Genomic DNA, 25605 nt, shown 5'->3' with positions numbered 1-25605 from the left:
TTTTTCTCATGATTAAGTATCAATATATATATATAAAAGTAAAGCAATGGGGGTTTGAAACTTTTTCGAAGTCTGTTAATTTGACTCCCTCATCGTCTAAGCATAAGGGAATTGAGAGAATCAGGAGAATCTAGCTAATAGGTGTCCCTCTTATGCAAATTTGAGAGTAAGTTGGGTTCGAGTATAGAAAAAGAAGATGGGACAACAAGTAAGAAATTGCTTAAGCAAACAAATAAATGCGGTTTCAAAAGAAAAAGGGAAAGAAAATGGCAATGAAGATTTAGGAAAAAATGAAATTGGGATTCAATAACTAATCATTTACATAATAACCAATAGTAATTCCTTTCACTCATTATTTTCTTTCGCTCAATCTAGAGAGGGGGGTGAATAGGTTAACTATAAATTATGAAGTTTTGAAACCTTTTTCAAAAACACATTCACAACACCAAGATTTTATAGTGGTTCACAATCATTCATTTTAAGTTGCTACTCTACTTCCAGATATCTCTTGCATTAGAATTAAAATATCTACTAAGTATTGTTGTATCGAACCACACTATTTACAACACCTGCCCAAGCACCTTGGGACTTATGGTTAGCAAAACTCTAAGTAAAATCACTTAAAAATAATTAAAGCTAGTCAATAGTGACCAAAGAGCAAGGTTTTCTTGCTTTACAATTAGGCTCACAATCGCCTCTTAATGGACTGATAAAAATTATTGTTGCAATGAAAGAGTTCACAAGTTTCCTATGTGAACATATCAATCAGATTAGCAGCACTATAAGAACAATTTTGACCTGATGCTAACCCTTTTATAGAGTTTTCATAATGGATATGAAAAGCTCAATCAAAAGATGTAATCAAAACGTTAGATGAAGAAACAAAAAAACCTCAATTAAATTTTTTTAATTCTTCAATTTTCAAATTTGAGCACAAAAAGACCACAAAGTATGACAAGAAGGCTTGAAATTTTGTAGCACAGTTGTTATAAAAGCTAGAAAATATTTGGGTTTTTACAGGATCAAGATTCTATTGGAAAACTGGTCATTACTCATTAGGTTGGTTTCTAGTTCATGCTAAAATTTGATAAAAAAGTATTTAGAAAATTATAAAAATGGTCAAAATATTCTACTTACGTTGCTTATCATTTTGGTAGGTCACTTACACAATTTGAAGAACTATAGCCGAAGATATTGCTTCTAGAATAGCATAGGATTCCATTTTAGGAGTTTGGTGTCATCCTTTATTTGGGGGTCAAATCTTGTTTGTTCCTACGACTCTTTTGAGGGTCAAATCCTTTGTGTGACTCGAATCTCATGTCTACAGTTTCCTACAGGGGTCAACTCTATTTAGTAAGGGTCAAATTCTTCATGTTTAGCAGCTTCAGCCTGAGTTAAATCCATTTGATATAGCCAACTCTATATACCCAACTCCTACAAGGGTCAAATCCTTTATTGATTCAAAACTAACTATAACTTGGGTTCGACTCCTTGTTCCTTTCAGTTGATTGTATGAGCTCGACTCCTTCTAGTAATTTTTCTAAAGCTTATCTAAATGTCAGGATGAGTTTAGTCTGTGAGTGCTTGAATCCATGTATAAGTGCTCCCGTCCATGTTGGTGTACATGACTCCATATGCATATGGATTTGACTCCACTTCTTCCAAACCGTTGCTTATAACGACTTTTCAAATTTGCATGTTGTCTTTTTGACTATGTTTAGCTACAGTGCCGTATGCTTGACTCCATACACCTAGTGCTCGACTTCATTAACTTCTGGAAGAGTTAGCTACAGTGTCATATGCTTCTTCATGTACTCAACTTCTTTCAAGTGGAGTTGACTCCTTACAACAAATTTTCAACTTGAAACTAATTTATTCACACTTAAGAGTAAAATCATTGTTGAATTTCTAGAAAAGTGAAATAACTCATTGACTAAATTATAACTGAGTAAATAAGTTTTTTTTATAATAGAGAAAACAAGTATAATCATATTACAATTAAATTACATTTGTCTTAGTTTTAGCTAAAGTCAAACACTATGTTGAAGAACAAGTACGGAAGAGTCTTACTTGAGTCTCACAAAAAGAAGTCCCACAAAGCTATAATTAATATAGTGGAGTCTAACAAGAATTTAACAAAAAAAATGTCTCACAGAAGAACCTCAGTTGATAGGAGTTTTAGTTATATTAGTCTTATATTTATGTTCAATTGTTTAATTGTGTTAGAACTTATATTTTAGTGTTTGACTTTGGACGTAACTGAGACATGGGTAAGTTTAATTATAATGTGATTTATTATTCTTATCTCCTTTATTATAAATAGAGGCTCATTGTACTCAATTATAAACACATAAGTGAATTATTTTCTCTTTTCCAGAAATTCAACATGGTATCGGTGTAGGTTTCGTGAGTTCACTCGACCAATCCACAAAGACAATGGAGTCTACTTTGATGAGATCCTTTAGCTTTCTCTATTAAGTTTTATTTTTTTATTCCAGCGAAATTGTTGCCTAGTTATTACTCTCTCTATTCAATTTTTCTAACACCTTGCCTTTTAACCTAGCATGTTTACCACCAATAATTCTAACAACCTTTGGCACTACTATGCCTTGAACCAATTTCTCATCAATGCCTACATGTCTGGTTCTCCCACTAGGTCCTTTTTGGTGTACTTGTTAATGACATTATTGTTAGAAGATGTAATTTAGTTATAGTGGCATTGATGTAAAAAATATTTCTTTCTTGTCCTTTTTTCACCCTTCTTAGGGTAAAGGGTATTGATTTAATTTTTGAAATTTTACTCTTATAAATAGATGTTAAGGGGGAAAACACACCCTAATCCTCTTTCCCACGTTCTCACACTCTCCTCTCAACAGTCGTCCCTCTCTCCTTCTCTTTCTCTCTTTCTTCTCTGTTCTCCCTCTTCAGTTTCTTCTTCTCCTAGACTGTTTTATTCTTTGTTAATTTTCATGGGACCCTAAAATCAACATGGTATTAGAGAAATGATTTTAGGATTCAAAGTCCCTTGGTTAAGGTGTTAATTAAACGATTTTATCAAGCTTATCAAGTTGGAGTTTCAGTTGAGCAAAGTTGAGCAACTCGTGCTCATTCAAGATAAGTATTCTTCCTCTTTTTTGTTGAGATGAATATTGATGATTAATCTCGTGAAGAAGGTTAGAAAATGAATTTTTTCTTCTTATTTGCATGAAGATTAAGTGTTGCTACTTCATATGAATCAACATAAGGTTTTTTTATTCAATTTCCTCTCATTCATGCAAATTTTGATTAAGGAGTAGTTTTCTATTCCTTGATGTTGTATTTGATCTTTGAAAATTTATTTTTGGTTTATTATGCTCAATAACATGATTAAATTCGTTGAAGAGACCCTAGAAGCCTGTTGTTCTTGGCTATTTTTCTTGGTTTTCCTCCTTTGTTGGTTTCTTGGTTGACACAAGGAAGGGGAGATTTTTTTTTTTTTTGGGCAAGAAGCTTGTTGAATTCAGCAACATTTAGGTTCTTCAAATTTGGATTATACTTTGATATTTCATTCTTTAAATAATCAAGACCAAAAGGAAAGTCAAAAGGCTAAGATTTTTTATACATGTGTTTAAGAAGGAAAGTTTCTTTCTTTGGATATATCCTGATTTTAAGCAAGATTTGGTGATTCTTTTTATCTTCTTTTGGATTTGGAGATTCTTTCTTGAGTAAGAATGATATGAGATTCCCTCCAAATTGCATGGACCAACACGTAGAGTGTTTTATTTTGGTTTTAGTGCATGCATGAGTTAAGTTTTTGATTTAAGGTTCGGTTTGACTTCTTTCTCTTTCGGTTTGATACCTTGCATGCAAAGTTGATTGATTAGTTGATACAATTTATGGCTAAAGATTATGTTCATATGTTATGGTCCTGGGTTAAGTACTTATACCTTCCGCTCCTAATAGGCCGATCTTTTAGGTAGTATTGTCTAGGTGATTAACATTTGGTATCAGAGTGGGCTCCCATGTCGCGAGTTCGAATCCCGGAGGGGGCGACCTAGCAAAAGGGGCGACCTAGTGGAGGGGGCAACCAGAGTGGGTTGTCGCTATAGCGGAGGGGGCGACCTGAGTAGGCCGTCGCTAGAGTGGGCCTCTGTGGTCGTTGGTTCGCGAAGGTGGGTGTGATGTTATGGTCATGGGTTAAGTACCTATGTCTCCCACTCCTGACAGGCTAGTCTTTTGGGTAGTATTGGCTAGGTGTGATGTTATGGTCCTGGGTTAAGTACCTATGTCTTCCGTTCCTAACAGGCCGGTCTTTTGGGTAGTATTGGCTAGGTGCTTAACATTTGGTATCAGAGCGGGCTCCCACGTCGCGCGTTCGAATCCCGGAGGGGGCAACCTAGTAGAAGGGGTGACTTAGTGGAGGGGGCGACCTAGAGGCCAAATTAAAATTACTGGTAGGCCGTAGGAACTTAACCACGGTCCGGCCAGTGTCGCTAGAGTGGGCCATTGCTAGAGTAGGTCGTCGCTAGAGTGGACCATAGTGGACCGCCGTGGACGTCGGCTCGCGAAGGTGGGGTGTGATGTTATGGTCCTGGGTTAAGTACCTATGCCTTCCACTCCTAACAGGCCGGACATTTGGGTAGTATTGGCTAGGTACTTAACATCATATGGGTAGGAAGAGTGACTTGCTTAAGATCACCACCATCCCCTTAAGAGGATTATCAAATTATTTGAGTTGGTCCCAATCGGTCAAGAAGTTTTTTTATCACTTGAGATCTCTCAGGACACTTGACCAAACCATCTCCACCTGTAGATGAGGAAGATAGCACTTATAATAAATGGCTCAAAGATGACACCTTTGTCATTAGTTGGTTGATAAATCGTATGGAAGAACTTCTTGAAAATAATATTGTCCACCTTGAAACGGCTAAGCAAATATGGGATACCCTTGCAAAACTATTTGTCATCATTTGATTGATAAATAGTATGGAAGAGCATGTTGCAAATAATATTGTCCACCTTGAAACGGCTGAGCAAATATGGGATACCCTTGCAAAACTATATTTTATTACCGGAAATGTGAAAAAATTGTATGATATCTTTCAAACAATGTTTAATGCAAAATAGGGGGAGAGTTTGTATGAGTATTTGGCTTGGTTTAGAGGGCTTATTATAGAATGAAAAAATTGCTCAACCTTACTCTACTAATATTTCAGTTCAGGAGAAGCAATGAAAAGCTTTAACAACTTCTATTTATTTGGAAAATATTAAACCATATCTAGATTTGGTAAAATCACAACTTCTCAATTCTATAGCTCTTCCATCCGTCGATGATATAAGTGCCATTTTGCTTTGGATTTTGTATCCCTCTTCCACACCTCATATTGAGATAATTCACCCATGTACTCTGGTAATAGGGGTACAAATTCATCCAACAAAGGTCGTGGTACGAATACAAGGCTTAGTTGTTTGAAAAAGGTTTTACTCAGTCCTATGGTGTTGAGTATGATAAAACTTTTTCTGGCTTTACCAATGAACTCATTTAGAGTTTTTTTTTCTTCTCTAGTTGATAATTTTAAATGTGAGTTACATTAGTTAGAAGTCAATAATGTTTTCTTGAATGGTATACTCTATGAGGAAGTCTACATGAGTCAACCACCTGGTTATGTGGTTGAGGGGGAGAAAGTATGTCGACTGAATAAAACAATATATGGGTTAAAACAGTCTTTGTAGGCTCAGTTTGATAAATTTACCACTGTGGTTATAAAACATGGGTTCAAGAGGTGTCAAAGTGATCACTAGGTGTTTACCAAAAATACCACTAAGGGAAACATTCTTAGGGCTATAAATGCGGATGACATTGATATCACGGGCAATGATATTAGTGGTATTCAGCAGGTAAAGCAAAACCTTAATATGGAGTTCCAAACCAAGGGCCTCGAGCTTCTCAAGTATTTCCCTGGAATTGAAGTTCTTCAGTCTAGACATGGTATAATCCTATCACAAATGAAGTATGTACTTGATCTGTTGAAGGAGACTGGGATGCTTGGATGCAAGCTAGAGGACACACCTATGAAACCTAATGTTAAGTTGTGTGTAGGAACTGATAGTGATGTTGGTTGATTTCAATGGTTAGTTGGGAAGTTGATCTATCTCATAGTCACAAGACCAGATTTTTCTTTTCGATCAATGTCATCAACCAACATATGCATCAACCACAACAATCACATTAGGAAGCACCGGAAAGAATCCTTTGGTACCTAAAGAAAAGTCCAAGTCAAGGACTACTATATAAATGTCATGGTCACGCTAAGGTTGAAGGCTTTGCTTATGCCGATTGGGTTGGGGCCCCTGATGATAGAAAATCCACCTCTAGTTACTGCAAAACTATTGGGGGAAATCTAGTTACCTAGAGAAGCAAAAAACAAAATGTAGTGGCTAGATCGAGTGCATAAGCGAAATACCGAGATATGTCACTTGTAGTAAGTGAATTGGTATGGTTAAAACCATTCATGATTGAGCTTGGGTTTTGGATAACCAAGCCTATATAGCTTCATAGTGATAATCAATAAGCTATTCATATTAAGACTAACCCAGTCTTTCATGAGAGAACCAAGCATATTGAGATAGATTGTCCTTTAATATGAGAAAAAATTCAAGCCTGAATAAATCTATGTAGTATATACCTTAAAAGAATCAATTTGTAGACATCTTCATGAAGGCTATAACGACAACTAATTTATTGTTCTTCTTCTTCTCAAACCTAGTTATCTATGGATTAAACCCTAAAATTCAACACTTACTAGGGCCTCGTGATTGCCTCGTATGTGAGGATGCAAATGGAGTCGATGTGGATGGACTCGCAGGTGTGGATGTATCTATATACGTAGAACATAAATTACCATGCACAAAACATAATTTTAAATAAATGAGAGTGGTTAAGTTGACTTTACTCTGTCTCTAGCAGATGATCATCCCTCCCACATAATTCACTATCATGCATCTCAGATGGTGGCGATGTCGACACCATCTCTGATGATGCAAGGAGTGTGACATGTCGTACACTAGGTGGACGAGGAGGCATAATATCATATTAACCTACATATGGAGTATTTTTTATAAGATCATATAATATTATTTTTTATAAAAATAGTAACGCTAACAATGTCTGAAATAAATAACTTTACCAAAAAAAAGACAGTTCTAGACCTATGAAATAGATTTTTTTTATTTATAGTCGTCTAATAACATCATATATTTTTGTTGGAAGATGGGCCCAAACCCACACGAGCAAAGAAGACCCACATATCTAAGAATGTTGGAAGATGGGCCCAAGCCCATAAGATATGAACCCACAGAAGAGTTTCAGTTTAAAGGTATTTTAGTCCTGTTAATCTTCTATTAATATTGGGTTATTTTATTATTCTAGGACTTATCTTTAAGTGTTAGAGTTTGTGTGTAATTGGGACAAATGGTAGTTTAATTGTAATTGGACTCTACTACTTTCCTCTATTATAAATAGAGGTTCATGTACTTTAATTATAATAAGTCAATGAAGTATTTCTCTTTTCCATAAATTCAACAATCTTCATCATTTTCTTTCACCTCTCTGTCAACCACTTCTTCTTCTTCTCTTGCTTCAAAATTTTCGTCCTCAAACCTGTCCGCTACCTCAACTTCATTTTCTTCCTCTACATCCTCTTTGTTGTCTTCATCCTAAACCACTTATAGACATATGATTTGGAGGAACATCTGATCTTGTCAACTTGCCAACACCACCATCCACTTGGTCAACTTGGAGATTAGCATTTGGTAACTCTTATTCTATTGTATGATTATAATTTAAGACACTTGTCAAAATTTTGGTTGCATCTCCCTACACCCCTCATGTTATACCGGCTTAGTTAGTTGACGTGCACACACCACACTTCGTTATCAAAGCCCTGTGCATAATAGTCAACAAAGTATGTAATATAACACACAAGGAATTTGTGGGAGATGCATATGGAAGCCTCAACAAGTGTCTCAAACTATAATGCTAACAGTAGTAAACATTCTGCTGAGTCTTGAACTATCCTACAGGACAATTCAAGAGTTGTATGGGTATATTTAGTATTTGTGCAATTTATTAGACATAACAAAACCCCCAAACTTTGCACAATACTAACATATACGGTACAATCTCTTGAACATGCAACCACATTTCAATCTAACAGTGTAAACACAAGACATTAAACACTTGTGGGAATTGACTAACATATCTAACAAAGAAAGTCATGTATTGCATAAATAATAGTATTATGGAAAGACCAACAATGCCTCCAATTATCTAAGCTAAAGTTTAACCGAGCATCTTATGTATTATGCACAACTCGAACCAGTACAAACTAGACTTGCCTACTCCCATTCCCCCCACCCCTCACCCTACTGCACACAAACTAAAAAAAAAAAAGGAGCACACTGTCGGTGACGACAAGAAGCAGAAAGGAGCGAAGGGAGAGAGGAAGAAGAGGGGAAATGAGGGAGAAAGGGGGAGACAAGGGGAAAAAGCCTTGAGGTGGGGCGTGAGGTAGGGGAAAACCAAGAGAAAAGAGAAGGAAAAGAAAAATGGAAGAAGAGGGAGAGAAAAAAGAAAAGAAGAGAAAAGAAAAAGGAAGCAGAGGGAAGGAAAAAAGGAAAAATAAAAAATAAGAGAAAAAGAAAAAAATGAAATGAAAAAAAGAATACGGTGAAATAAGAAAAAAAAACTAAAGAGAAAAGATTAAGGGAAAAAATAAATAAAAAGGGGGAAATAAAAATTAAAAATGAAAAATAAAGAAAAAATTTAAAGAATAAAAAATTAATAATATATAAAAATAAAAAATATAAAAATATGAAAAAAATCATATAATTATAAATTTTCAATTAATTAGATAATTAAGTAATTACTACTGGTTCAATTAAATAACTTATTAGTTATTATATTAACAAAATTTATTTAGTTAATTAACACAAATGATAAGGTAGTTAATTATTTTTCTTACCTCATTAGTAATTATTAAATTAATTACTAATTAATTAACTTGCATTAGCTGCAATCAAATAGATTTCATTCTAGTTCTTCTCACCTGCTCCATTAATCCTACTTAGTTGTTCAATTGAATCAATTAAGTAGTTAATTATATAATTAAGATTTTTTAATATAATTAGTTAATAGTTACTAGTTATTTGATTAAATAATGGATTAGTTATTACATTAAATAGGTTAATTGGTTAATCAACACAAAGGGCAGGGTACTTAATTATTTTCTTACCTTATTAGAAATTATTCAATTAATTAATGGATTAATTGATAATTAATTAACTAGTACTAACTAAGATTACATAGTATTTTATTCTGGTTCTTCCCTCCTACTCCATTAATCTTACTAAGTTAATTAATTGAATTATTTAATTAGTCAATTAATTAGTTCACTATATAATTAGAATTCGTTAATTTAACTAGTTAATAGTTACTACTTGTTCGACCAAATAATTAATTAGTTATTACATTACATAGCACAAACGATCACGTAATTAATTATTTTCTTACCTTATTAGTAATTATTTAATTAACTAACTAGTATTAGCTGTGATAAAATAATTATGAATTACATTAAATGGGATATTTGTTCTATTAATACAAGACTTAGTTAATTAACTACTTATCTACATAATTAAACTTTATTAAGTTTATAAATTAATTAATCACTAATTAATAGGTAATTATTATATTGATTGATTAATATTTTGATTAAAATGAAAACAATTAATTAAATAAGGGTTCATGCACATGTAATGAGATTTTTGTTTGTTCTGATTTCATCGTAACGAGATTATGAAAATTATGATAATATAGTGGTAATTATGATAAAAACTTCTTAAAATAAGAGATAACTTCTTAACCATGTAGTGCTTCTCCGTATATTTTTATTGTTTCTTAACCATTTATATAAAGTCAAGAAGAACTAATAAGAAAAAAAATTCTTTTCCATAGCTTTTTTTTATTATTTTACACTTACAATTACTATTAAAATATTTTAAGTAAAAGAAAATTTATTTAAAAAATGGGTGCATTTTTTTTGAAAGATTATTTGAAAGAATCAAATAAATGATGAAAGTTAATTACATAAGGAAATAGAAATGAAAGTATGAAAGTTATTTTTTCTTTTATTCTACTTGAATTAATTAATTAATAATTTAATTACATAAGGATTTATGCACATGGAAATGTGAATAAATATGTAAATATGGAAGGGAAGATTGGGAAGGAAGAAGAAGGAAAAATAATAAATTAGCAAAGGGAAACTTAAAAGAAAAATCCCAATGAAATTAAGAACTTCTCTGGGACAAGAAAACCTCTCCCAACGAAAATTATAATTTCATTGGGAGAAATATAAATTACCAATCTTTACCAAATTTGTTCTCTTCTTTCACAAGGAAAAAAAAAAGAGCAGAAGGAGAAGAAGAGATCAAGGGGAAGAAGAAAATAAGGGAAAACGAAAAATTACAAAAAAATTCCAACGAAAAAAAAATCGTTGGGAATTTTTTTTTCTTTTTTCAATTTGATTCTCTTATTTCACGTGGAAAAAAAAAGAGACTAAGGAAAAAGGGGAAGAAGGGAGAAAAGGAGATACACAAAGGAGAAAAAAATTTCCCAACAAATTTCTCATTTTGCTGGGATAATGTACCCTATCCCAGACAATTTCATAAAATCACTCAGAGAAATATAAATTTCTAACTTTCCAATTTAGTTTTCTTCTTACACTAGGATAAAGGAGGAGAAGGAAAAAATGAACAAAGAGAAGGAAGGAAAAGGAGGAAGAAAATGAAACAAATAAAATGAAACAATTAAATGAAAATATATATTTCCCAGCAAATTAAAAATTTTACTAAAATAGGTTGGAGGTTTTGCAACGAATTGTCAAATTTGTTGGGAGCTTTGTACTTTCTCATTATGAATTTATAAAATTTGTTGGGAGAAGCTTTCTCGGGAATGAAAAAAATTGGCGAGAAGTGCTCTCTAAGCTTATTTTTGTGATTGATTGGAAAAAGGGGACTTCTGCCAACAAATTTAAATTTTCTCTTAGGTGTTTTTTTGGCTAAACCAATTTTTCTTGTAGTGTCTTCAACTTCTCCTCCCCGACCCAAAATTTGGGATTTCTTTGTTTTTGTTTTTTTTTTTTTTGCCATGAGACATAGCTTGGACAAGGTAATGGTGAAAGAAGAAAAATCATCCCTAACTCAAAATACCTCATGGGTAAAAAGAATAAAGAAAGTACTCATGTAGGGAAAGATTTCTCTAAAGGAAACTCATATAATGTGGGATGAAATAAAGATAATTCTGTAGGAATGAAGGATACTCAAGTGATAAAATTTTGAATAGAGTTTTAAAACAAAAAGGAAAATTTGTCAAACCAAGATAAGCAACTCAAAACTTGACCCAAAAATTGGCTTAAATTTGAATTTTTGCATGCAACAAGCTACCAGCATGACTTTCGATTCTTCCAATATAGATATCTCTCTTTAGAAAGATCGGATTGAGAAAAGAATTGTTGGGTTAGAAAATAGACACAGTTTTATTTTTGAATATGATTCTCCAAAAAAAATGTAATCATTTTGGCACAAAATGTCTTACAAATTGAAGTTTTCTTCTGTTGCTCGAAACATTTTTGCTGTTTGACCTTTGCTACTTCAAATGTTGATTTCTCTTTGTAGAAAAATTTGATTATAAAATTTATTTTTACAGTATAAACTAGGCTCAAATATATTTCCAAAAATATATAACTATATATATGAAAAATGTGGTAAGATAGTGCAAAATTCAATGAAAAAAGTAACTAGAAAAGAAGAAGACTGAAGGGACAAAGGAAAAACCTTTTTTTTCATTTTTCTTCTTCTTCTTCTTCATCTTCCCTTTCTTCTCCATCTTTTTCTTATGTTCTTTGTTAGATCCTTGCCTGCTCTGGTACCATATTGATTTCTAAGGCCTTATCATAATGTTTACAAAAGGTTAGGAGAAGAAGGAAGAGAAAGAAGAGAAGCGAGGAAAGAGGAAAAGGGAGAAACCTTAACTCGTGGGAAAGTCAAAAAGAAGGAAAGAAGCAAAAAATAGAGAAATTGAAAGAAGAGAGGCTAGAGTTGAATGCTCTAACCCATGCCTCTATATCCCCACACCTCAATTTATAGTTGAAGTGTGAAGATTACTATATCAATAATATCTTTAGGGTTACACCACTTAACCAACTTATCCGATTATAAAGTCATTCCACCTCTTATTGGAGAGTTGTCCTATTTATCATACTATATCAATAATGTCACCCTACACACCTGGGTGTCTTTTAACATACTATTTGGGTTAAATAATTTTTAACTAAAGGAAAATTGAACTATTTAGTCATCAAAATATCTTCCTTACACCATAATGTGAATTTCGTAGTACCAAAATCAAGCTATAATTATTGTATTGATATTTTAACATAGTACTCCAAACACATGAAAAAATTGATATAATCTAATTACTAACATCTATGTATTGCATTAAATAATCAATAATTTAAGTGCCTTCATATTACATAATACATGAAATATTGAATTGAAATTTAATTTAAAACTTCCATTACATTTTTATTCTTTACTTTACACATTTACAAGATCATAAGAGCATGAGCACCAAATGCCAATGCACCATCTACCCTTGCAGGTGTGCCACTTTGGACATATGTCCTGAAGTCATCCTTTCAGCCTCAATTAATTGACCATGAATTCTGCAAAACAAGGTAGGAGGATGGTGCTAAGAGAGGAATTGTGAAAGTGGATTGATAGAAACCAAAATAGTGATCTTTACGGAATTTACTCTGTAGATAAACATAGAAATATATCTTGGTTTTGAATATTGAGAGCTATTATTTCATGAAGAAAAATTGTGGCACACTTTAAAAAAAACTCCCATAGTGCTTTAATATGCATTGCCATAAATCATGGTTATCTTTTTGTCGAAGAGAAGATATGGAAGTCTTTTACATGACTCTCACAGTAAGCAATATCATAAGGCCAAAATTAATATGGTGGAGTCTTACAAGGGTCTTCACAGGAGAGTCTCAGTTTAAATGTATTTTAGTTATGTTAGTCTTCTATTTTTGTTGAGTTATTTAATTATGCTAGAACTTATCTTTAAGTGTTAGGGTTTGGGTGTAATTGGGACAAGAGTAATTTAATTGTAATTGGACTATACTACTTTTCTCTATTATAAATAGGGATTCATGTACTCTGTACATTAATTCAATAAAATTTTTCTCTTCTCCATAAATTTAACATGGTATCAAAGCAAGTTCTATGAGTTGACTTGGTCAACCCACAGAGATAATGTGATCATTTTTTATCTATTATCTCTAACAGTTTAGGTTCGTATCTATCTATTTTTTTTCTCTTTTTAGTCCCTATACCTGTTGTTTGCTTTATATTTTCACCTCTATACTGAACTTTTAATATTGCATATTATATATTGACGGAGTTTTATTATGAGAATCATCTTCTTCTCTATTTTGTTTACTACTGCCTCGTTATTCTATTTCTGGGGGGGTTTTGGTTCATCGCTGATAAAGGTTGTTGATTATCTTGCTGGATTATTTCCTCCACGGAGAAGAGAGGTTCATCACTCTATTCGAAAACACCATTGAGGAAGAAACTCTATTTCAGGAACTTGATCTTGATCTTTCTACTGATTTTTTTGGAAACTCCTCTGATTGCTAACTATGGTTTATTGCTCCCATCAAGCTCTTGAGTGGCATTTGTTAGTCTGTGTATCATCGTTCCAGTAGACAGATCCTCAGTTCTAGAAAAATCAGCTAGAAACCTGTTGGCGGGATTAATTCCAGTCTAAAGACCGACATTGCACTGCTGCAAAAAACTTCCACTCCGAGCCCAAAATTACATCCTCTGCTGGCAACGTTGATTCTCTTCCTATCTTGTGCGAAATTATCTCACGCATGTGTTACTGATTTGTGTTGTTCGGGAGCCAGGGTGGTATTTTCAGCGAGTCCAGAATTCAAAAAAAATATTTTGAACCAGTTGTTGTTTCCTTTTTTTGAAGATAAGATATGAAAGCCTCTTGCATGACTCTCACAATAACCAGTCTCACAGAGCTAGAATTAATATGGTGGAGTTTTATAAGAGTCTCACAAAAGGTGATCTCATAGGAGAGTTTCAGTTTAAATGTGTTTTAGTTATGTTAGTCTTCTATTTATATTGAGTTATTTAATTGTGCTAGGACTTATCTTTAAGTGTTAGAGTTTGGGTGTAATTGGGACAGGAGTAATTTAATTGTAATTGGACTCTACTTCTTTCCTCTTTTATAAATAGGGGTTCATGTACTCTGTTTACATCAAGTCAATGAGGTTTTTCTATTTTCTATAAATTCAACACTTTTCCAAAAACTCTTTTGGCTCATATTCATCTCCAGCTTGGTTGGCGTTTCTGGATGAAGATTTTGACCTGCTCTATTCGGCGTCGGGGAGGAAGACGATGATTTTTCAGAATTAAATTGCCAACTTAGGTGTTGCCTTGCCATTATGCCGAGGTTCTAATCTGCTGAGGAAACCCAGCCAGAAATCTCTTTGTGATAGATATTCTCCTAATCCGTCGATTCTTTGCTTCAACTGGGTAGTTTCTATTTTTGTTCTTGTCTCTGCTGTTGTTGCATAATTCTGCTACTTTGGGAGGACGGCGAATCAATGTCTTTACTATGCGGGGAAGACGACATTGTTGTTGAATATCAAGTTTCTTAAGTTAGGAAACTTGATTTAATGGAGCGCCTGTCGAGCAACCCAAAACGGGCTGAGTTAACCCAGCAACCCAAGGCTACTTACTTTTTTGTTCATGGTCGAATCAACTCAGACCAACTCGGTCTGTGTCAACTCGGTCAGGTGAACTCAACCAACTTATTTTCTGCCTCAGTTATACGTGTTTAGGTCCTGAGTTCTATACATATTTCTTTTGCGACTCGATTATATTAGTCTACTATCTGACTTAGTTCGACTCAGTTCTCTATCTCCGACTGGATTATTATCTTGGATTATTACTCGGTTCCAAAATACTATTTGGTGCAACTTCCTTATTTACTGATGGACTCGCTGTGGACTATTTCATGTGTCCTTATTACTCTTAAGGACTTTCATTATTTACCAGTTATCTATAGCTATACTACTGCAAATGTGGTACATGTTATTTGGGCATTATTCCATTTCTGTTGCTGTTATTATTTATCTTCCTCTTTACCCATTACCCATTGGCTATTTGGCAGCCTTTCTCTTACATCCTTTATTTAACTCTCACATACCCCTTTGGGCCAACCTCTTGTGTGTTGCTTCGCTTGGTTTACCTTTATACACACACACACACACACACACACACACACACACACACACACACACATATATATAGGTGTTTTAAGTCTATTGAGACTTTTTATATGTATCCGTGGGCCTTTTATCGTTGTCTTGGGAATGACAGGCATTATCCACCTATTTCTACCTTTGAGAGTCGGTATCTAGGTTGGGACACCGTGATGGAGGAGCTTATTACTACATCTTTGTTATTTGGTTCAAGTTGGGATCACTGTCATTATCTTGTAGCTTGAGGGGGAGAAATAAAAGAAAAAATACAAGAAAGAGGTATTTTATTCTATAAGTTGTGGTACTTTTAATGTGGCAAAAATACTCCAGAAAGGGGAGCGCAAAAGATGAAGTTTTTGCATCTATGAAGAATTTTTTGTAGCAAAGAAAATTGAAGACCAAGAATCCTTTTCATTGCAAATTGAAGTTATAAACTCCAACTTGAGGGGGAGTGTTAAAGAGAAAATATGGAAGCCTCTTACATGACTCTCACAGTAAGCAATCTCACAGAGTCAGAATTAATATGGTGGAGTCTTACAAGAGTCTCGCAGAAGGTGGTCTCAAAGGAGAATCTCAACTTAAAAGGTATTTTAGTTATGTTAGTCTTCTATTTATGTTGAGTTATTTAATTATTCTAAGACTTATCTTTAAATGTTAGAGTTTGGGTGTAATCAAGACAATGAAAGTTTAATTGTAATCGGACTCTACTACTTTTATTTATTATAAATATAGGTTCATGTACTTTGATTACATTAAGTCAGTGAAGTTTTTCTCTTTTCCATAAATTCAACAATCTTTACTTTTCATTTTTTTCTATATTTATGTGTCTCTAGTAGCCCCTTCACTCATAAACAAAAACTAACTAAAGCCTATGAATTATGCCTTCTAAATACAATTCATATATTATTTTTATTGTGATCATAATGATATCATTTTTAGTTAACTATGATGCTTATTTAAACAATTGACTTGTTTCACATATTTACTTCTCATGCATCACACACGTTTCTCAATAATAATCATGATTTGAAGAACTTTGCATTAAATAATTGTTTCACTTGGATAAGTAAGTACTAAAATCTTAGGTTTTAGTAGTTGGGAAAGAGACATTTTAACTTGGATAACCATTTTAGGGTTTAATCTTGACCCAACTTTAGCATGGTACCAAACACAAGAGCTTGTACATAAGTCTCCATAAAATTGTTCACATGTAGAGTTACAAAGAGGGCTTATATATAAAAGGAAGTATTAAAATATAGTATCACATGGATAATGAGTAGAAGAATCTTGCATTTATTTATTGAGAAAAAGATTTTTAACTTTGCTAATCATTTTGGGATAAATCTTGGCCAAACTTTAACACCTTGAAACAAAAACCATGTAAATACAAAGAAAAACTGAAGCTACTTCATATTTAATGGGATCGGAGCCTTAAGTTTGGACATATATAGGCCGAACCTTGAAACTAGGTCGAGAAGACGTATGAAGGATCTTTAAATAATTTAAAAAAAATAAAATTCTTTTTTTTATAATAAAAATTATGATAACGGAGAAGTTAATTAGTCAAATAAAACCCGAGTTAATGTCATGTTTCTTCAGGCAATATTTCAATTCACATGAGAACAATATTTGAGGAATTCTTAAAACCCAAAAGCAGAATCTGATCATGTTTTCACTTGGAGTGATCATGGTATGTGCTGAACGTTTTCTTTGTGTACATTAATCAGTTTATCCACTACTAACTGCCCCATGATCCAAAATCACTACTTTGTTTCCAATTCACTCATCATTCTTGGCTTCCTATCTACGTTTGGACGATCTGACCTAATAGCCAGTGCTACTCTCTCACTGTATTGGACACAATTATGCTGTGGACATTATAGTATGTAAGCCATCAATCATCTTACTCCAATCCAGTCCACCGGCGACCTGTCCGTGCTGTAAGGAGGCGAGCCCTACAGCAGCTCCGAATCCCTTTGTCCAGAGTGACGACTGTCCAGTCCATTCCAGCAAGAATGTAAGAAGCAGCAGGGTTCGCCTTTTCAGTCTTCGCAGCCGACGGTATTAAGATGCTGACTTGTTGTCTGGTAGATACTCCTCCGGCTTTCTGAAAAAGGTCTGTCTGAGACTCGGAAAAGAGTGCCACGCCGTGACTGCTGCTGCAAGAGTAAAAGTAAAAATATGCCTTCTATTGCGGAAGACAGAGCTCCTCAACACGTGAGACTGCGTAGTAGCCGACCCAGTTATACTCTTTACGTTGTAAAGATTAAAAAAAAAATGTGGATTTACATGGATATTACCTTTTCAGGAAAATTTCAGGAAAAAAAAACCTCACTTTTAAGTTTGATGACTTTGTTAATGGAGTATCTTGTTAAAGGTTTATCGACTTTTGAAGGGTTCGAAGGAGGAGAAAGTGAGAAACCCATCGCAAATCGGAATAAGATTAAAAAGGGTTTTGGTTTTTGATTGAGGGAGGGCCGTAGGTTAAGTCAATTAACCAAGAAGAATGGAAAGCAGCCAGTCCTGAAGTCATGAGGTCGAGGTGCGAGAACAGAAACGTCATGCCAGGGTGGGGATGACGTAAACGTGGAGTCTCTTGTGGATGTGGTAGTGGTGGCATCATCAAATCTTTGAATAAGGAGGAAAAGAAAAGATAAAAAGGAAAGGAAGAAGGGGGACCGGGAGGAAAGAGCATGTGAGTGACCACCCAGAACACTCTTTGCGAAATGCAAAGAATAGAATAGAGGAACAACCGAGGCAGATCGAGGGACCTCTTCCTTGCTCATCTTACCTTAAGAGCCCAGAAACTAAAGAGAGACGAGAAATAAAACTTAAAAAATCCAAGAAAACACAGATAAAGAAATAGGATTAATATGGCCGCGAAGTGGGTCACAATCAACAGTTCCGTCTTCCATGGCATTAGTGCAGCAAGGGTATAAAATTATAAGCTAGGAGAGAGCAAGAGGAGACGTCTGGGGAGAGCGGAAGAGAGATGGAGCGTGATGGATGGTTCGTGGCCGAGTTTCTGAAACCGAGGAGAAACAGAGGCGGAGAAGAAGAAGAAAGAGGAGTGCGTTCCAAGACACAATCATTACATGGTTTTGGGAAGGAGGAAGGGAGGCGTGGAATTAGCAGCCCAACTACACGAGCCTTGACCGAGGTAGACTTTTATCATCAGGCCCGGTCGGCTCTCTCCCCTTCCATTCGGCTACTCCTTCCCTTCACTGTAATTATGTAAAGGCGACCGACGCTTCTCCGAAAAGTATTGTATATTTATAATACAAACACAATGAGAGAAAGGTTGAATGCCGTAGGAAGAAAGGAAAGGGAGTACAGTCGGACCAGAGGAGAGAAGGCCCCCTTTCCCTCTCTCAGAAACAAAAAAAAAAAAAAAGCATGGGGAAAGGATAAAAAGAGAGAAGAGAAGGCTAGAAGAGGAGTCGCGCGTCTAAGCCTTGGCTTTTTCTTGTTCCTTGTGTTTTTTTTCTTTTTGCAAGACCCTGCTAAAAGGAGGCCAGATTCTCATATTCTCATCTATATACTCTTTACTGTAATACTAGCAGAAATCTGAAACGGAGTCTCTGGTTTACTTTCTCCTTTTTGTTTAGACGCATTAGATCGGGCTTTATTTCTTTTCTCGGTTTTCTCTGTCCTTATTGCTGGAGCTTTCGTTTTCATAAGGCAAAAGATAGAAGGTGAGGGCACTGGATGCTGGGGAATGTAAGGAAGAAAAGGGTTGAAACGTGTCTACGGCAAGAGATGTGTGGCAAGTTGGACGATCAAGAGGAGGGTTCCCAAGAGATTCATGAATTTCCAAGTTACCAAGAACGGATATTTCAACAACAACATCAACAAGAGCAGCAGCATCACCACCAACAGCAATACTTGGGAGTTGGTGGAGGAGGAGGAGGCCTTCTAATACCTGAAGCTTCACCCGTTCTTCCGTGGTCTCTTCCTCCCGTGCATAACTTCAATCCGGTTCAGTTTATCACCAACTCAGTAAGAGAAAATGATCATTTTCTCGCAAATCCTTCTTCATACGGAGGATTGTTCAATCGGAGAGCTTCGGCTCTGCAGTTTGCTTACGATCCTTCCTCCTCCGACCACCTCAGCTTGGCAGGTCTCTACGGTGCAGACCATTTGGCACTGGGAGGTCGAGCTGGTTCCTCTTCGTTCGGTCTGCAGAGCGAGTTAGGTAAGATGACTGCTCAGGAGATAATGGATGCCAAGGCCCTGGCAGCTTCCAAGAGTCACAGTGAGGCGGAGCGACGACGCAGAGAACGAATCAACACCCATCTTGCAAAATTACGCAGCTTATTGCCAAACACCACCAAGGTAACAATTGCTGCTATTGGAAGCTTTTAAATTCTTAGTTTCATTATATTTTCTTTTCTTCTTTTCGTTACATTCAAACAGAAACACAACAGAGACTCCTCCCGAATGCAATAAATAATATGTCTTCAAGTTCTCCCATCCCCACCGGCGCTCCTTCTTGTCTCTCATTTCCTTTCCATTCAGTTACTGAATGGAAGGTTTGTGACAGTTCCGAGGAGCGGAGTCGAAAAGAAGGCAAGAGTTAAAGTGGCTTGGTTGATATGAAAAAGAGGAACCGCGGCAGCTGAAAAAGTTTCGATGGAAATGTCCTGCCGGGGAGGAAAGAAGGCAATAGAAAGACAAACGAGTCTCGTGTCAGTAATAGAGACAACGGTGTTGTCTCTAGTCTCTACAAATTCCTATCCCTGGAAATCGTGCATGTCGTCCCCAATATTCTCTCCACTCATCTTTACTTCGCTACTGACAGAGATAATTAATCCCTCTTTCACTTCCTCGCTTTAAAATATATTCTCACTGATCCTCTCTCTCCAGCCTCATTCTTATCCTCGTTTTGTGTTTGTGTACGGCCTGACACCACTTCCCGCCCAGCTTTAATTCCTTTCTCTCGTGCAATTCCAAAATCTGCTTCCATCTGTGTCATCCATTTCTTTTCTTGTTCGGTGCCTGATAAGTTTTCCTTTGGAAATATGCAGACGGACAAGGCCTCGTTGCTGGCGGAGGTGATCCAGCACGTCAAAGATCTGAAGCGCCAGACATCGGAGATCGCCGAGGCGGGGCCTGTCCCGACGGAGGTGGACGAGCTAACGGTCGATGGTGCCGACGAAGATGGCAGATTCGTAATTAGGGCTTCTCTTTGCTGCGAGGATAGGTCGGATCTCTTGCCCGACCTTATCAAAACCTTGAAGGCCCTTCGTCTCCGCACGCTCAAGGCCGAGATAACGACTCTTGGGGGACGAGTGAGGAACGTTTTGCTCATTACAGGAGAGGACGACTCGAAGAACAGCGATCACTACTCTATTAGTTCCATACAGGAGGCCCTTAAAGCAGTTATGGAGAAGACAGCATCTGATGAATCTTCCTCAGGCAGTATAAAGAGGCAACGAACCAATGTTAGCATACTCGAACACAGGTCCATCTAATTCTAACCTAATTTTACCTAGAGATAAAAGAAAAAGAAAAGACAGTTTCTGCTTTTTTCTTTGTTTTTTGGAGGGGAGGTTCGTCCATCATCTCCTTTCTTTCTGGTGGTTTGCCTTCATGCTATTTTGTTGTGTGTGTATGTATTTTTCGTGGAAAGCTACGTGGTGGATTTCACTGAAAAGAGACAAGCAGAACCATGGATTTGGGTCTGGTTTTGTTTGCAGGGAAAAAGCTTGTTCCACAAGTAGTTGAATATTTACCAAAACAATGGAAGGATCGTTTTCGTGAGTAGTAACCATCTATTCAGAAACCCTAATTTGGAACTTGCAGTCCATTGCTTCCATTTTCTTCTGCCTGATTCAGAACTCCAGCCATGCAACTGCATTTAATGACTTTCTGTTTCTCTCTGATGCTATACAAGTCATGCATCGTATTTCATGATTTTCATCTGCAACCGTGAAACCTCTCTTTTTCTATACTTTCTATTTGCAGCTTGCATGCATATGATCATCTGTAATACATAAGCTTACGCAACATACTCTTTATCCGCAAGCATCTGATTGAACTGAAACAGCAAGCGATTCCCAGAAGTCTACTTTCATGTATCAAGTATCTCTGTCTGCTGAAAAGCTTTTTTGTATTAATTTGGTCTCCAATTTGCCCACATTGGGACGATGACATGGTCTCAGAATCAACTTGTTCAAACCTTCTCAGTTCTTGTTGATGATTCGGTACAAGCATCGCTCCTTCCATCAGTTGATAACAATGACCTTTCTTTTTCAAGAAAAGAAAATGGTAATAAATATTTTCTCAAAAGAAAAACCTAAAGGAGGAGGTTCATCATCACTTAACAGAAGGGTTTTTGGTAGCTCTGCTGGGTAGCTTTGAAGTAGTCATTTTTCTTTACTGGTTTCTGGATAAATTACTCTCTAGCCCGACTTTCCTGTTAATGTGACTGGATTTCGACATGGCGATGCCTTTGTACGAAAGAAGAGAATGTCTGCAAAAGCTAGAACATGAATAATTCAACTGGGGCCAGATGGAACAGGAGCAGAAACGGAAATGGCACATTCTGATTTCTTAAGCCGTTTGTAAGGCAGCTAAAGAGAATGTGATTACTTTCTTCTTAAACGTTTGTTCATGGGAATGATTTAGTTTAAGCGTATAATCAGGTGTCCACTAAAGCAACACATGAATCTGTCGAAACACAGATCTCAGGACAGAATTTAGCAGAAATCAAGCAATCTTGTGTTTCTTTTATAGCTTGGATTTAAATGGGTTTGGAATCGATAGACGTTTTGGATCCGATTATATCACTAATACAAGGATTTCATTAACTCTCTTTTCCTCTTTAAGAGTACTGAAATCCTCTGTGTTGTTTGGTACTCTACCATCGTCGTAGAAGAAGAAGAGAAAATTGAAAAAAGGGAGGAGATAGAGGAGACTGTAAATCTGAACGGTGTAATATTATTAGGTTAAGGGAGAGTAAATCTCCTAGTTCTTCTCATCTCAAACACATGAAACTTCCGTATTTTCCTCTATTTAAGAGGTTGAAACACTAGTAAATTCTCAACCCAGCATCATTTTGAAATTCAAAATTTAAATTTAAGCTTCCCTTTTGTCATCGTTTCGGTAATTTATATAAAGTATTTTTAACCGAAACTTCTCACTCTCTTCCCTGCGCCATGGATTCTTCTCCCTCTGACGAACAATCCTCCTCTTTCAATTCTCCCACTCTCTCGGTGATCGGCTGGTATCACCTCTCTTGTTGCAGTGAAGATGACTGAGCATAACTGCACCACTGGAGAAACCAGCGGTTCAGCATCCCGATCAGTTAGAACTTACTCGGGCATGTCGAGGACTCTTGTGAATTCCTCCTTACTACCAATTGAAAGAGAATAACACTCTGGTTCTGAATTCTACACAGGCTCCTGAACTGCAAGCAACCTGGCCCGAACCAAGCTGCGCACACGTCTTTGGATTGAAGATAAGATTATATTTAAGCATATCGAATTCACGTCTCTCAATGAGTAATATCATGGAGACTCTGTTCACAATCCTAACTACGTCCAACTTCATCCCTATCTATTCTCTTTTCTCTCTTAATCTCGATATCTTCTCTTCTCTGACCGGCACGAAAACGATTCTGTACTCCTATAAACACTTTTTCTCCTTTCCAGCCATAACACCTAACTCATAATTTTTTCATAGAATTTCGTTTTCAGACAATCGATCAAGCCTCTTCTACTCTCACTTCGTCCTCATTTGGTGACTAACAATTAACATCACTTCTCTCGTTGCTATGAAATTACTGTAGCATAATTATTCAATATGGAATAATTAGTGGACAAATATTTTCATTTGACAAAATTTGCTTGGCCATGTCGACGGCTTGAAAAGTTCTCTTTTACAGTGAATATAGATGAGAGCAATTCGCGGGTACGGGAAAATTTATATTTAATTTAATCTTTATTTTTTGTTATAATTATTTTTTGTTGTTTAATAAATAAATTCATTAAAAATAAGAAATTAAAAAATATATAACAAAAAATATGTACAATAAAATCCATTTTTTTTACAAATTGTATAAATTATAAAAATAATTAAATTGTATAATAAAAAATATAGATGATACAAAAATAATAAAAAACTATGCACTATTTGTAGGAGGATCTAGAGGCACAAAACAATGCATCCTAGTTTCCCGCAACTCCTCCTCTATATGTGTAGTCGATTGAGGCAAAGATGGTTGGGCCATCCTGGGTAGAGGTAGCTGAGCTAATCCCAACCCCTTAACATGCCAAGACCTAGCTCCACAAACCCGACATACAATGGTATTCTCATCAACTGACTCATCAAACTCTTGTGCTGCTTGTAACAACCATTGCATCTCTTCTTGTGATGAAAAATAACATAAGTCAATTACTATCATTCTTACTTAAAATAAGATGTATAATTTATAAGAAAGTTAAAATTTAATTATACTTACATATTAATATTTAGACTGGTAGTCCACCCATACTCGAATGGATGAGTAACCAAAAATTACTCAATATCAGAACAATTTATACCATACACATTTAGAAGCACACATGCATGTAAATATATTATATTAGTAGTACATTTAAAAGAAAATATACTCAAAGTTAAATACATACCATCTCCTCTTTGTACACATAAAATATTTTGGCCCCGTAGTATACCAAATATTTTGTTTGCTAACGTTTTTATCATTTACTTGAGAATGTCTCTGCAAACGAAAATTAGACATGACTAAAATAAAAAATGTTTGAGATTTTAAAACACTATCCTTAGAAATTTAATCACCAATTGGAACCTCTCCTCCAGAAACACGTTCATGCCCAACCATTGCCAGTCCTCGAGGGAAACCCCTCTATAAAAAGTGGATAGTGCCGTGGAGCACTCCACACTCTTTATACCAAGCGTGTATAGCAGTCCGATGCTATTGAAATGTAGTAGCCACTATAGCATGAACGATAGTTCGTAACATTGCATTACTATTCATATCAACATCAAACATATCCTATAACACAAAATATTATCAAACTTAACATTGTAAGGTAGAAAAAATAAAAGAAACATCTAATTAAGTAATTTATAATATTTACCTCAATATAAGGATACGCACAAGTTAACTAATCTTCAGTGTAGGCTTTGAAATTTTCCACCTTTAACTCCTTATAAGCCCTCAGATATGCCCCACCCAATGAGTGAAAAATGGTCTGGATGGTCTTGATGCCCTCCTATGCAAATCTTTGAAGTCCATTTGAGATCCTCCTATCGAGATCTCTCATTAGATTTAACTTTTAATATAAAAAAAACTCAACCCCCCTTCCTCCCCTTCTTTTTCTCCTCCCTCCCCCACGCACTAACCAACCAACCCCACCCACCCCACTGCCAACTTTGTCCTTTTTTGTTATATCCTTGAATGGTTCGACAACTATAACACTCGAGATGCATGTGAATCCATCAATAACCGTTCTAAACTACAATACGTACAATAGTAAACAAATTTCCTAGTCCTAAATTATCTACATGACAGTTAAAGAGTTGTATGAGTATATTTAATACTTGTGCAATTTTTTTTGTAGGAAAAGTTATCCCAAACTTTGCAAAAAACTAGTGAATACATTACAACCTCTTGAACAAACAATCACTTTTAAAAATTACTCATATTGCAGACATACCCATATTACAGGAGGACTTATATTCTAACTTTCCAACTACTTATGCCAAAGTTTGACTAAGCATCTTATGTTTTATGTACAATGTTATGAACTATTATTTCATATTATGCTAAAAAATTAACATGTTATTACCCTATATTAGTTTCTAATTGCACTTTGTCTTAGTTTTATATTGAAAAAAATTAAAACTTGTATTATGCTTGTATTTTTTTATGCATTACATTTATCTTCTAAATCTACATTGAATCATCTTCTGGCATTGACATTATAGCTATCCCTAATCAAACTTATGGTCCTATGATTCTTCCCTCGACTACCCAACCTAGTACCAGGGTGACTCATCCTGCAACACATAAATAAGAACAAGAAAATCTATGTGACGAACCCATCGTATTCCCCCTCCACAATAGGTATTTTCTCCTCACCGCATGGAAAATATTTCATAGCCCTTCAATATATAACACAAAATTGACAATCTTTATCATCTAATTATATATAAAGAACCTGACGATGTACACATCAAAGGCACAATC

The 25605-nt window shown here is 35.4% G+C and overlaps 1 protein-coding gene across 1 annotated transcript; it reads left to right on the top strand.

Annotated features, from left to right (window-relative positions):
• Positions 1 to 18837: 18837 nt before the first annotated feature.
• Positions 18838 to 21145, top strand: LOC137956654 (transcription factor bHLH30-like). Its single transcript, XM_068804228.1, has 2 exons — positions 18838 to 19724; positions 20417 to 21145. Exons 1-2 carry the CDS (start codon positions 19098 to 19100, stop codon positions 20861 to 20863), a joined length of 1074 nt encoding a protein of 357 aa, XP_068660329.1. The 5' UTR covers positions 18838 to 19097; the 3' UTR covers positions 20864 to 21145.
• The last annotated feature ends 4460 nt before the right edge of the window (positions 21146 to 25605 follow it).

Source organism: Aristolochia californica, unplaced genomic scaffold (assembly GCF_029961685.1).
Source record: "Aristolochia californica isolate CCGP_79_NKW_82.1479 unplaced genomic scaffold, dmAriCali1.0.hap1 SCAF_2, whole genome shotgun sequence".
Lineage (NCBI taxonomy): Eukaryota > Viridiplantae > Streptophyta > Magnoliopsida > Piperales > Aristolochiaceae > Aristolochia > Aristolochia californica.
This window is presented reverse-complemented; position numbering and strand designations above follow the sequence as displayed.

Excerpts from the sequence above, each read along its gene's own strand:
- LOC137956654 (XM_068804228.1), top strand. The coding sequence starts at position 19,098 with ATGCTGGGGAATGTAAGGAAGAAAAGGGTTGAAACGTGTCTACGGCAA. Across the intron at positions 19,725-20,416 it reads TATTGCCAAACACCACCAAG|ACGGACAAGGCCTCGTTGCT; the intron begins GTAACAATTGCT and ends GGAAATATGCAG.